The sequence below is a fragment of the Pelophylax lessonae genome, assembly GCF_965119305.1.
Source record: "Pelophylax lessonae genome assembly, chromosome: 3".
Lineage (NCBI taxonomy): Eukaryota > Metazoa > Chordata > Amphibia > Anura > Ranidae > Pelophylax > Pelophylax lessonae.
In genome coordinates, this window is record NC_138770.1 from 25,894,015 (window position 1) to 25,906,700 (window position 12,686).

A 12,686-nucleotide genomic window follows, 5' to 3' on the forward strand; every position below is an offset into this window, starting at 1 on the left:
TTATTTATTTATTTATTTACAAAATATTGTTTTTAAAGGAGCAGTGATTTTAATTAATGCTTAAAATGAAAAAAAAAAAATTAAGAAAAATTCCTTTAAATATAGTGCTTGTGTGGTCCCCTTAGTCTGCCTGTTACGTGGTGCATCTGTACTGTGTATAGAACCTGCTGCAGCAAAACTGACATTTATAAAGAAGAAAAAATATGACATTAAAATTGATTTTCCCAGCCATTGTTGGCAATGGAAATAAAAATAATAACAGTGTGGGGGTCCCCCTTCGGTCCATACCAGGCCCTTTGAAATCCCCACAATCATTCTCGGTGACTTCAACATCCCTGTTACTACAAACACTTCTGCTACTTCTAAATGTTTTAGTCTAATCTCCTCATTTGGCCTGAAGCAATGGATACACAATGGAGAGAGGCTTCTACTCACTCTGGTGACAACACCCTCAGCTTGTATTCTCCCACCTATGCACTCCATGCAACCTCTCCAACAATCCTCTCCCTCTCTCTAAACACCACTAGGGATGGGCGAGCGGTTTGGAATGAGCATAACTTCAACCCAAAATGGCCCCTTCAGGTGTTTGCCAAACACCCGAATTTTCTGTGTGCTCTGCGTTTCTAATATTTATTTTACTATTTACATCCTGCCGAGTGCACAGTCAATAGGTTGTTAAGAAGCGAGGCCGGAAAACCGGCCATGGCATCCTTACCAACAAATGAGTCATCAGCTGTCAGCAGGCTTCCCCGCAGACAGCTGAATTTAAAAGAAATAAGTGTTGGCAAAAAAAAAAATGGCATGGAGTCCCCACCGCCTATACCAGGCCCCATCCATACCAGGCCCAAAAAAGGATAAGGGTCTGGTATAAATTTTGAGGGGAAACCCCACAGCAATTCTTTTTAAAAAAATGGCGTATCTTCCCCCCAAAATCCATACCGGACCCTTATCCAAGCACACAGCCTCGCAGGCCAGGACAGGGGTGAGGAAAAGCGAGTCCCCCCAAACCATACCAGGCCACATTCCCTCAACATGGGGGGGTGCTTTGGGTTAGGGGGTCTGCAGGGGGCTAATCGGAATCTGGAAGCCCCCTTGAAAAAGGGGGCCCCCAGATCCTGGTCCTCATTTACCAAAAAAGTGTCAAAGATAAAGACATGAGCCAGTTTTTGACAGTTCCTTTATAAAAAAAAAAAATAAAATAAAAAAACAATGTCCCCTGATGTAGATCCATCATCAATCACACCGACCGCTGAGCCAAAAAAATACCCTCCGCCCACGACGAAGGCTGAAATGTCGAATGCCTGCTCCACCAGGTGACAGTTTTTAAATAGGTAAGGGGCAGAGCCACCTGGTAATGTCACCTGGTGGCCCTGCCCCTTATGATGTCATCAATCAAGCATGCACCAGTCAGTTACATCACAAAGGGGTGGGCCACCATATGATGTCACCACGTGGCCCTGCTCCTTAACTTTTTAAGAACTGTCAGACTGTCATTTCTTGAGGGTGGAGTATTTTTTTGGGGGGGTCCAGAGGTGCAGTGGGCGTCATGAATGACGATTAATCTACATCGGGGGACATTGTTTTTTTATTTTTTCTATAAAAGGAATTGTGAAAAATGGGCTCATAGCCTCATTTTACATTTACAATGTACCCCAAAAATCATTCACATAGGGGGGCAGGATCTGGGGGCCCCCTTGTTAAAGGTGGCTTCATGATTCTTGTAAGCCCCCTGCCTGCAGACCCCCACAGCCACAGGCCAAGGTTGTGGGGAAGAGGCCCTTGTCCCCATCAACATAGGGACAAGGTGCTTTGGGGCGCACCCCCCCCCCCCCCCCCCATGTTGAGGGAATGTAGCCTGGTATGATTCAGGGGGGAACTCGATTGCCCCCCCCCCCCTTTCCTTGCCTGCCAGGCTGCATGCTCAGATAAGGGTCAGGTATATATTTTAGGGGACCTCATGCCATTTGTTTTTTAAATTTTGGCATGGATTTCCCCTTAAAATTGATTCCAGACCCAAAAGGCCTGGTATGGATTTTGGGGGACCCAATGCAGATTTTTCCCATTTTTTTTTCTTGCCGGCAATTATTATTTTTTTTTTTTTACATTCTGCTGTCAGGAGGGATGCTCACTGACAGCTCATGAGTCATTTGTTGTTAAGGACGCATCGGCCGGCTTCCCGGTCTCGCTTACTAACAACCTATTGACTGTGCGCTCGGCGGGATGTAAATAGTAAAAAAAATGAAAACACAGAGCGCACAGAAAATTCGGGTGATTGGTGAAGTTCTCCTCGGCCCAAACCACTCGCCCATCCCTAGTGGTGTTTAGAGGGAGGGAGAAGATTGTTGGATGCATGGAGTGCATAGGTGGGAGAATACAAGGCTGAGGGTGTTGTCACCAGAGTGAGTAGAAGCCTCTACCCATTGTGTATCCATTGCTTCAGGCCAAATGAGGAGGTTAGACTGAGAAGTTTGGAAGTAGCAGAAATGTTCGTAGTAACAGGGATGTTGAAGTCGCTGAGAACGATTGTGGGGATTTCAGAAGAGAGAAAGTAGGGCAGCCAGGGGGAGAAGTCATCAAGGAAAGGTAATAAAGGTCCAGCGGGCCGATAGATCACATAAATTCTAGAGGAGATTGGAGAAAATAGACGTATACAGTGAGCTTCAAATGATGAGAGGGAGGAGAGTGGAGAACCTGGAAGGTGCTCTGTGAGGATAGGAGGATTCCAACTCCACCTCCCTTGTGTTCCCTAGGTCTAGGTTTACACCTACTTCATTCATCTTATGGTGTTTATCAATAAATGAAGTAAACTGATCCATGTGCAAATTCATATACAACATAAAGTGCTTTGTGCTCAAGATGCTGTTCCCTGCAGATCCACTGCTTCCACTTTACACCTACTTCATTATCTTATAATATTTTCTATAAAGTAATAACCTGTGCAAATTCATGTAATCATACAATATTTTTTGCTCAATATAGTGTTCTCTGCAAATCCACTGCTTCCAGTTTGCATCTACTTCAATGAAGTTCTGTTGCTCCAAAAAAAGTCCACAAATGTATGAAAAGTTGATAAGGTGTGAAAGTGCTCCGTGCTCCAAACTGTGCCAGCTGTAGTGTAGCCACGCCTTCTTCCACCTCTTACACATGTGATGGTGAGGGCGCCCCCTTAGTAGTGCTTCCCTACTCACCAGAGCAATATGACTCCCAGCTTTTCAGCTACCAGAGTCACAAACATCCTTCACACTCTCCTCACCTCCGATGGCAACGGAACTGGATCCTCCTCGCTCACTCCTGCAAGTCTGCTGAGCTTTCTGTCAGTCTCCTTCCTAGACTCGGCTTCCTCCTCCGACCGCTGTTCCAGCAGGAGCTCCGCCTCTTCATACACACTCAGGGAGGAGAGAAAGGGGAAGGATATACAGTACATACACACACAGCACAAGGCCGTGTTCACACTACCAGACGGTTCTCAGGGCTGCAGTTCCTCTGAGCTCCACAAGGTGGTGATCTCACTTCTACCCAGACAGGAAGCCTCTATGGAATACAGACAGGAAGTCTCTATGGAATACAGACAGGAAGTGATGTTAGGTAAAGAGGACGTTCCATAGAACGTAGAGGGAGACACTGCAGGATCTGGCGGCAGAGGAGGTAATAAGTAGATTAACCCCTTCAAGAGGATCAGTTGATAATTAATATATCTTGCTTCCAAAGCTGACCACACATGGATGGAAATGTGACCGATCCCTGCTGAACCAGCTGAATTTCCATGTATCTATGGTCACCTCCCCTCCCCCTCATCTCCTTCATTATGTAAGTCATGCTGAGATAATCTCCCATTGGCTGAGTAATATTCTCATTTGTCTCTGAGCTCCTTCTTGCTATTCCTCGTCCTGCCTGTTGTTTCCTTGGATTGATTTTCTGTGTAGTGACCCCGGCTTCATCTCTTGGATGCGCTCGTCTGTTGCTTGTCCTGACCTTTATCCTGATTCCTGGATCTCCTCCACATCTTTCCTCCATATCCTCTTACACAGCTTTTCTCCACACCTGCAGTGACCCTGGGGGGATGAAACTTGGCACCAGCATGCAGCAAAATCCATCTTCAATGTTAGGGGCTTTGGAGAAAATTGTCTGCTATTTACACTCCATTCCTCCACACGTCACCTGATCACATGAGAGATTACTTTCACACATTCCTGACAGATTTCTGTATGGTAAAGGTCAAAGTTCACTCTTCATTTTAGGAGAAGTGGGAGGCACCTGGGAACAATGATTTGGTTTGCACAGGATCCTCATATAGAGGACCCCTCAAATCTCCCCATCTAAATGTTCCTCCATCCAGAGTCTATATGTCCTATGACATCACACTGACCTCACAGCTCCTCCCCCCAATGTCCATCCATCTGGCTTTTTTTTCTCATGCTCTTAGGATGTGGGCGGACCCTTGGCATCCTCACTAGCAAAGTGGGTCTGTTGGTCCTGCGTTGTATGTAATGATGTCAGAATGTCTGCAACAAGCTTTTACCCTGCGCAGTGTGGGGGTCCTGTGTGGGTAAATTATACCTCAGTCTGAGGTGGGGCTTTAATCAAATGGAAACCTGAATGGTGAGGTGAGGAGGATTCTGGGAATTTCATTTGATTTTACTATTTGTGTTCAGACCTAGAGTTTTCCTCCTGTGAAGTCTGGAGATCATATGACCATCACATTGCCTCCACCTCCCTCCCTGATAGAATAGAGAAATACAAAGAAGATTCTAGAAGTCCCCAGAGAGATCACGGAGGAGAGGTGAGCGGTGCTGGGAATTCTGGGACATTATCCAGTAACAGACAAGGGATGTGTCTGGATGGTGACTGTATCATTGTGTGTGTCAGGTTCCTATAAGGTGTCAGGATGTCACTGTCTATTTCTCCATGGAGGAGTGGGAGTATTTAGAAGGACACAAGGATCTCTACAAGGACGTCATGATGGAGAATCAGCCGCCCCTCACATCACCGGGTAAGAGGAGACTTTATTGTAAAGGAGAGAGCAGTACGGAGGATCCACCTAGATCCCCCATCATCTGATAAACACATAGAAACAATGTATTCAGTCAGTGTGTGTGTTTCCTACAGATGGATCCAGTAATGGGAACCCACCAGAGAGATGTCCCCGTCCTCTGTATTCCCGGGATTCCACACAGGAAGGTCACACCATCCCCCACCATCATCAGGTAGATGAGGAACAATCACTGATAGTATCATTAGGATCTGTACATTATCTGCATTGTTACCATTGATGTCATTTTTATTATATATTCAGAGTGGAAACCTGAGAGATTCTAAAGTTGAAGTTAAAGAAGAGATAAAAGAGGAGGATGATGAGGATGGGGTGATGGAGGAGTCAGAGTTTCTCAAAGAACACAAAGATCTGTACCAGGACACCATGGAGGAGTCATCCAGCTACAGAAACCCACCAGAGAGATGTCCCCGTCCTCTGTATTCCCGGGATTCCACACAGAAAGGTCACACCATCCCTCACCATCATCAGGTAGATGAGTGACAATGATTGGTAGTTCTGATTTATACACAGCATGTTTGTTACAAGGAATGTTTTATTATATATTCAGATTGGAATCCTCAGGGATGATAATATTGATGTTAAAGAAGAGTATAAAGAGGAGGATGAGGAGTATGGAGTGATGGAGGAGTTTTCAGAAGGACACAAGGATATGATGGAGCCACCTAATACCAGGAACCCACCAGAGAGATGTCCCCGTCCTCTGTATTCCCGGGATTCCACACAGGAAGGTCACACCATCCCTCACTGTTACAAGGTTGGTGAGACAGAGATTATAAAACACAGACTCATGGAGACAATGTGTGGATTTTTATGTGATGTCACAATCATAAAGCTTATATTTTACAGATGATATTCTTTCATTTTCTTGGTTTAGAGTGGAGATCCAATCGATATAGAATTTGAGGTTAAAGCAGAAGAAGAAGAGAGGTATGTGAGGGAGGATCAGCAGTCTATGGAGGAGGATGGAATAACGGGGACATTTATAGAGGAGGACACTCCTACAGAGATCAGCACAGGTGGGTCATTAACACTAAATACATTCCTCCACCCATACTGCTCACTGATTGGTCCAGAGTAGGGCGGGGACTGGGTGATATCAGCCTGTAATCCCCTGGTCACTTTCCTGAGCTGTGTTCCCCGTCCTGTATTCCTGTATTTCTCTCGGATAATCTTCCTTCTCTGTGCTGCAGACACAATTTATGTCTCTAGACTGGATTTATGGAGATTCTGGGATTCGGCTGGCAAAAAAATGTGCATGATATAGGCACCTAGGTTATGAGTTTTGGGTCTTCTGCCCCATGCCTGAGTCTAATGTCTTGTTCCAAACAAATGAGGAGGAGATACTGTACACACCATATGAAAGGTCCATCTCCCTTCCTCAATATAACGTCATGTTCCAAACAATAAAATTGGCATCATTTCAATAGCATTATTACTTAGTGATGTTTGGTTGGGTAAGGTTGTATCATTGATCCATTGTTTTTTTTTTTGTTTTTTTTCAATTCTTTTATTTATATAAAAGACAACTTCCAGGCATAATAAACAGTAACATTCCTTATAGAACATATGCTGAGACAGTGTATTACAACATTGAAGACAATTCAGTCATAAGGTTGAGATCTACATTTGTCGTAGAATAAGAGGTGTTCTACAATTCCTCTAATGGGAGGAGTTATGCAGGACTAGAAAATACCCGGAGTTGTCTGTTCCAGTTTCGCATAACGTATAGAAGAAGAAGAAAATAAGTAGTGGAAAGAGAGAGGGAAGTAAAAGAAACCTAGAGAGAGGCAGAAGAGGATAAGTAGGTGGGATGAGGGGGGGAGGGGTAAGGAGGTGTGGAAGGGGGGGGAGGGTGTAGGAGGGTTAGCATTGGTAAAGCTCTGGTTCTACATCAGCAATACGTTCCACCAATATTTTAGAGCTCCCCCAAACTCAACATGAGGTCTCTTTAGTATTGCCACCCTTAATTAAAGAGCAGCCTTCATCAGAGAGGACAAATATATTCCATTGACCCCAGGTTTTGGTATATCGTGCGTGTTGGGGACGTGTCGAGAGAACAAGGTTTTCCATCCATTCTATTTATTTCTTCGACCTTTTTTGAGCCACATGTCAACAGTCAGGGCCTGTGGGTTTTTCCATTTAAGAGGGATGCACATTTTAGCAGCATTTAGAAGGTGACAAATGACAGAATTTTTATAGGTCTGGGCCGGGATGTTAGAAGCATGGAGAAGGAAGAGAGCAGGGTCATTGGGGAGCGGTCGGTTTATAAACCTCTGAGATATTTCACGTACTGTCTTCCAGAACTCCGCTAGTTTAGGACACGACTAAAAATCATGTAGGAGTGTCCCCCGGCCCTTCCTGGCATCTCCAGCACTGATCAGTGAGTGTGGGGAAGAATCTGCTCAACCTTGACGGCGTGCGGTACCACCTTGTTAGGAGTTTGAAGTTGGTTTCTTGTATTTACATGCAGATGGATGATGTAAATGTAAATGGAATGATGTGATTTTTGTTGGTCTGGATTAAAGTTACAGTCTAAATCCCGTTCCCTCTTAGCTAATAATGGGGGTTGCTAAGTCCCCTGGGGTGTGATCAGTAATGCATAGGTCGTGGATAATACCTGTGTCAGTATTCTGTCTTGAGAGCAATGTTCTTCGAAGGGTGTAAGTTGTGTGTTGCGTTCACTGGGAGGTGGCAATGAGTTTAAGAAATTATGGAGTTGCGATGCCCTCCAGAAATCTAGACGGTAGGGTCCCGAGGAGTCCATGAGGTCTTTGAGTGCAGGCCAACTAGATGATGTTGAAAAATGGAAGGCTTGGAAATAGCCTGTCTCCATCAAGGTCCTGAATGTTTTATCTTGGTAGCCCGGGGTAAACTGGGGATTCCCCAGTATGGGTGTCAGTGGCGAGTGCGTGGAGGAAAGTGAAAGTTGTGTGAATAATTTAGAGCAGGTTCTTATCATGTGACCTATGAGGGGATGGCATCTTATGAGGTCTGGTAGTGAATGGTGGCAAGGTGGAGCTCTATGGAGGGGTATGTTGCGTTGGGCCTGTTCTGGTCTGGGCCAAAGCTTCGCTTCACCATGTCGGCACCAGTCTGAGTCTCCCCAATTGTATAGCCTGATAGTACTTGCATAAGTCCGGCACTGCCAGTCCATCTGATCATTTAGGAAGCAAGAGCAGTCTCCTACATAGCCTAGGTCGCTTATGTGCCCAGATAAAATCCACTAGTAGGGTGTCATCTTGTTTAAAGTAATGTGAAGGGATGAATATCGGAAGTGCTTGAAAGAGGTATAGGAATTTAGGGAGTATGCACATTTTAATAATGTTGCATCTTCCAAATCATGAATGGAGGCCAGAATTCAATTTATCTTATAGAATGTGGACTTTGTTTAGGAGGGGAGAAAGTTGAGCGTGAAGATGGGTGAAAATTTGGGTGGTATGAGAGTGCCCAGGTATTTCAGCGCTGAGTTCGTCCATTTTAGCCTAAAATGAAATCGCAGTTGGTGGAGGAGGGGGTTTGATAAGCCTACTCCCATAGCTTCAGATTTAGTAAAGTTGATATTTAGATTGGACAGAGTGCCATATGCCTCAAACTCGTGAAGAAGATTCGGTAGAGAAATTATGGGATTTATGAGGGAAAATAACATGTCGTCTGGATACGCTGATATTTTCTGCTAGGTCACCCCAACAGTAATGCCTGAGATATCCAGGTGGAGGCGTATTCTACATAAAAAGGATTCTAGTGATAATGCGAAGAGTAAGAGGTCTTGTCCCATTCCTAATTCTGAAGTAGTCCGATAAGATACCGTTCACCTTAACCTGGGCGGCAGGGGCAGAATAGATCTGGGAGATCCAGTTTAGCATGGTGTTGCCCTAAGTAGTAGGGGGCGGGGGGGGGGTATGAAGAGAATGGAGATAAAAAGAGGGGGGGGGAAAGATGGTATGAGAGAGGAAGAAAGGAAAGTCAGACAAGCAAAGAATATGAGAGAGTGAAAGAGAAGGGAAATCCCACAGAGAGAGGCCTCAATTTACTAAGAGATAGCAAAAAAAAAGCTAAGACTTTTACCAGCAAGGAGCCGGATGAATGAGCGTGCGCCTATGTGGGGTTGTGGTTGGAAAGGGCTAAGGGATGGGCCCCCGATTACCCCCCCCCCCCGGCAGCCTTCTTGAATAAATGAAGAATGGTATATAAGGTGTAGCACTGCCCCCTAGAGGACTGCTGAATTTTCACACTGTAAGGAATCCCTTGGGTTACCTGTAGCAACTGCTTGCAGAAATCTTAGCACTTTATGTTCTTGGCTCAGTCAATGATCAGTCTAGGGGTTGATGTTTTTGTGGTTTTATTTCATATTGGGATAGGAGAAGGGATGAGTGGGATACTCCAACTGTTGAACTATTCACAATTCAGAGGACTTCTGAATTTTTGCCAGATCTGTCTGGACGGTGAACCTCCACTCCATCTATATAGATGGCCCACCCAAAGTTCCATTTAGTATTTACAGATTGTAAGGTTTTCCATAACTCCAGCTTTGATTGGTTGCGGTGGGGTTTTGGGATATAAAGGAAGATCCCGTACACAATGCCAGTCTTCCATTGGGCATCAATTGCACCCCAGTGTCCCGCAGGGTCGATGTCGGCATTCCGGTCTGCTCTGCAGGATCTCCACCAACATGTGAGATAGCCTCCGCGCTCGGGCTCACTCCAGCACTTGCCATCTTGCTCCTCCACACGTGTCTCCCTCTCAGCCCCACCTGAAAGCAGAAGTAATTTATAGGCTCCATTCCTCTTTCCGGATTGGCTGTGCTTGGGTGGTGTCTCCATCCTCAACTCCAGATTAGCTGATTCTTTGGTGGTGGTTCCTCCTGATAGGCAGATCTCTCCAGCGCACGCTTTCCAGCGCAGTACAGTAACCTTTTCATTGCCGCTCCAACTCAGCTCAGCCAGCATGAAAGTCACTGTAAAGCAGATCGTGGTCTTCAATCCGCACGCATCCGCCATCCTTGTCTGTACCTGGGCCTCAGTTGCACCTCCATCTCTCCAGGCCAACTGACCCCCTTTGCTATTTAGGAGAATTGTCCCGCTGTCAGACATTGCATGGCCAACATTCCTCTTCATAGCATTTGTACCGACAACTCTCACCTTACTGTCTTGGAAAAGTGTCCCGCTGTCATTAATTGCACGGTCAACATTTTTCTGTATAGCACTGGCACAAACATGGCCCCCGACACACCGATCCACGTGCCCTGGGCTGTCATTTGCTGCCACTTGAATGAAGCTGAGGTAAGTGTTCCTATTTGTGTTTCTCTTCAGGGTACTCCCCCAGTACCACCTTTCTATGCACTTGCTGACACCCATCCACTGACTATACTCCCGTAGTGGTCCCCTTCCTGGGCAGAACCCTGGGCAAGATCCTCTGTACTCATGCTACTGTTTGTCCAGATTCTCACAGTGCCCCAACTCCAGTCAGCTCTCCTGGACCTCTGTGTTCAGCCTCACACCACTGGCTCACCAGGCTGACTGCCTGTGACCATCACCCACTGCTGCAGAAGAGGAGGCAGCCACAACCCTCCTTCTGGGGCTTTTCTTCCCACCAAAAGACCTCTACCTCATGTGCCCCTGGCTTTTTATACCCTGCCCCACAATGCACCGAGACAACCCATCTGTGCCAATCTCTGGGGCTGTATCAAAAGCCTGTGTGTTATTGGCCAGGTTTCCTCCAGCATCCAATGTGCCTCCCTATTGGATCAGCTGGGGTCACTCCCTTAGACCAGATGAATCGCACACTGAGCACACTGAGCAGACCTAACTCCCAGATCCTGCTCCCTGATAAGCAGAGTGCAATATAGAATTTACCTGCTGCTCCTCTGATAGGCAGACAAAACTATACTCCCTTTCTAGCACCTGACTAGGAGGGTGCTACATCTTTAACCACTGAAGCCCCGGAAGATTTTACCCCCATTCCGACCAGGGCCTATTTTGCGATTCGGCACTGCGTGACTTTAACGGACAATTGCGCGGTCGTGCGACTCTGTACCTAAACTAATTTGACGTCCTTTTTTCCCCACAAACAGAGCTTTCTTTTGGTGGTATTTGATCACCTGTGCGATTTTTTGATCACGCGCTATAAACAAAAAAAGAGCGACAATTTTGCAAAAATAACAATATTTTTCACATTTTTTTTATATGAAATTCCCCAAAAAAATGTAAAAATCAAAATTTTTTAACATTTTAGGCCAATTTGTTTTATGCTACATATGTCTGGTAAAAAAAATTGCAAAAAGCGTATTTTGATTGGTTTGCGCAAAAGTTATCGCGTTTACTAACAAAGGGAAAGATTTTTGTCATTTTTGTTGTTGTTTTTTTTTTTTTTTTAACGCGTAATGGCGGCGATCTGTGATTTTGTTTGCGGTACTGCAACATTGCGGCAGACAGATCGAACCCTTGACTGACATTTTTGACACTTTTGGGGTTACCAGTGACATTTCTACAGTAATCAGTGCTATACATATGCACTGTTACTGTAAAAATACACTGGCAGTGAAGGGGTTAACTTTTTTGAGCGGAAGGGGTTATGTGTGTCCCTAGAGGCGTAATTCTAACTGTGATTGGCTGTGGCTTGAGGTGTAGGATCAATGATCAACGGTTCTACATAGTAGAACCGTATGTATAATCACTATTCCTACACAGGGAAGCATGACAGGCGGCTTGTTTACATCAGCCGCCTGCTTTTCTCCCTCTCCGACGATCGCCGAGTGACACACGCGGGGGGGTCCGTGACCGCACGGGATCGCGCCTCTGGCGGCGCGGGCTCGCTCCCCAGAGCTCTCACTAGCTAGCGACGTAGTACTACATCGCTCTGCCTGTGAGGGGCTGACTGCCGCAGTAAATATACTGTGAGCAGTCGGCAAGTGGTTAAAAGACGTGGATGTCTGGGTAAATTTGAAAAGTTGTGGGGCATGTGGTTGGATACCCCTGGCCTTGGTCCACAATAATTAACGCTTCAAAGATTAGTCCTAGGACCACATTGAGGGCACCTTTGACGCTGACAGTGTGTTTGCTGGGTGCACCTCTTGGAGCACAAAGAATTTTATTGTCGGTTACTCTGTTCTATGCACACAAGGCTATTCTTCTACATTGTAAATAAAAGAATGGGTGAAGCTCTAGATAACAAACGTACAAAGATTCCAAAGAATCTGTGAGCAGTCTTATTAGATATAAATCAGCAAGTGTCCGTGAATCCAAGATGGCACTGCAGGATGAACATATCACCACCACCAGATATCACCAAAAGTACTGATCCTTACCGTCAGGCTGATAAGACTGCACCAAGTAAATAATCCCCACACTGGCTCGTCCACCTTGACCACGGGACGCCGACAATTCTCAGGAGGTATAAAGTGACAGATAAATCCCCAGATCCTCAAATGGCCCCGAGAATGGTAAAAAGGCTCCTAGTGTATTATATTAAATCAAAGTGGCGCTTTATTAATCATTAAAATACACTCACATTAAGTCAGGATGGCATCAGCGTATATACAGTGAGGGATAGTCTGTTTCCTTCCAAGAAGATGGCCGCTGCGTCCTCCGGCGCAATGACGTCACACGCTATTCTTCTGCATCGGGGGAAGACCGAA

At 45.6% G+C, this 12,686-nt stretch overlaps 2 protein-coding genes across 2 annotated transcripts in view; both read left to right on the forward strand.

Annotated features, from left to right (window-relative positions):
• Positions 1 to 3,622: 3,622 nt before the first annotated feature.
• LOC309550257 (uncharacterized protein) overlaps positions 3,623 to 12,686 on the forward strand; it is a gene marked incomplete at its 3' end in the record, with an annotated part of 55,696 nt that continues 46,632 nt past the window's right edge. The window contains exon 1 of the mRNA XM_082250665.1: positions 3,623 to 3,645. The remainder of the gene's footprint in view (positions 3,646 to 12,686) is intronic.
• LOC309550769 (uncharacterized protein) lies at positions 5,343 to 6,186 on the forward strand. Its single transcript, XM_082251104.1, has 3 exons — positions 5,343 to 5,521; positions 5,601 to 5,807; positions 5,928 to 6,186. The coding sequence occupies exons 1-3, from the start codon at positions 5,366 to 5,368 to the stop codon at positions 6,129 to 6,131; spliced, it is 567 nt and encodes a 188-aa protein (XP_082107230.1). The 5' UTR covers positions 5,343 to 5,365; the 3' UTR covers positions 6,132 to 6,186.

Coding starts and splice junctions, on each gene's coding strand:
- LOC309550769 (XM_082251104.1), top strand. CDS start 5,366: ATGGAGGAGTCAGAGTTTCTCAAAGAACACAAAGATCTGTACCAGGAC. Junction 5,522..5,600: donor CCATCCCTCACCATCATCAG/GTAGATGAGTGA, acceptor TTATATATTCAG/ATTGGAATCCTCAGGGATGA. Junction 5,808..5,927: donor CCATCCCTCACTGTTACAAG/GTTGGTGAGACA, acceptor TTCTTGGTTTAG/AGTGGAGATCCAATCGATAT.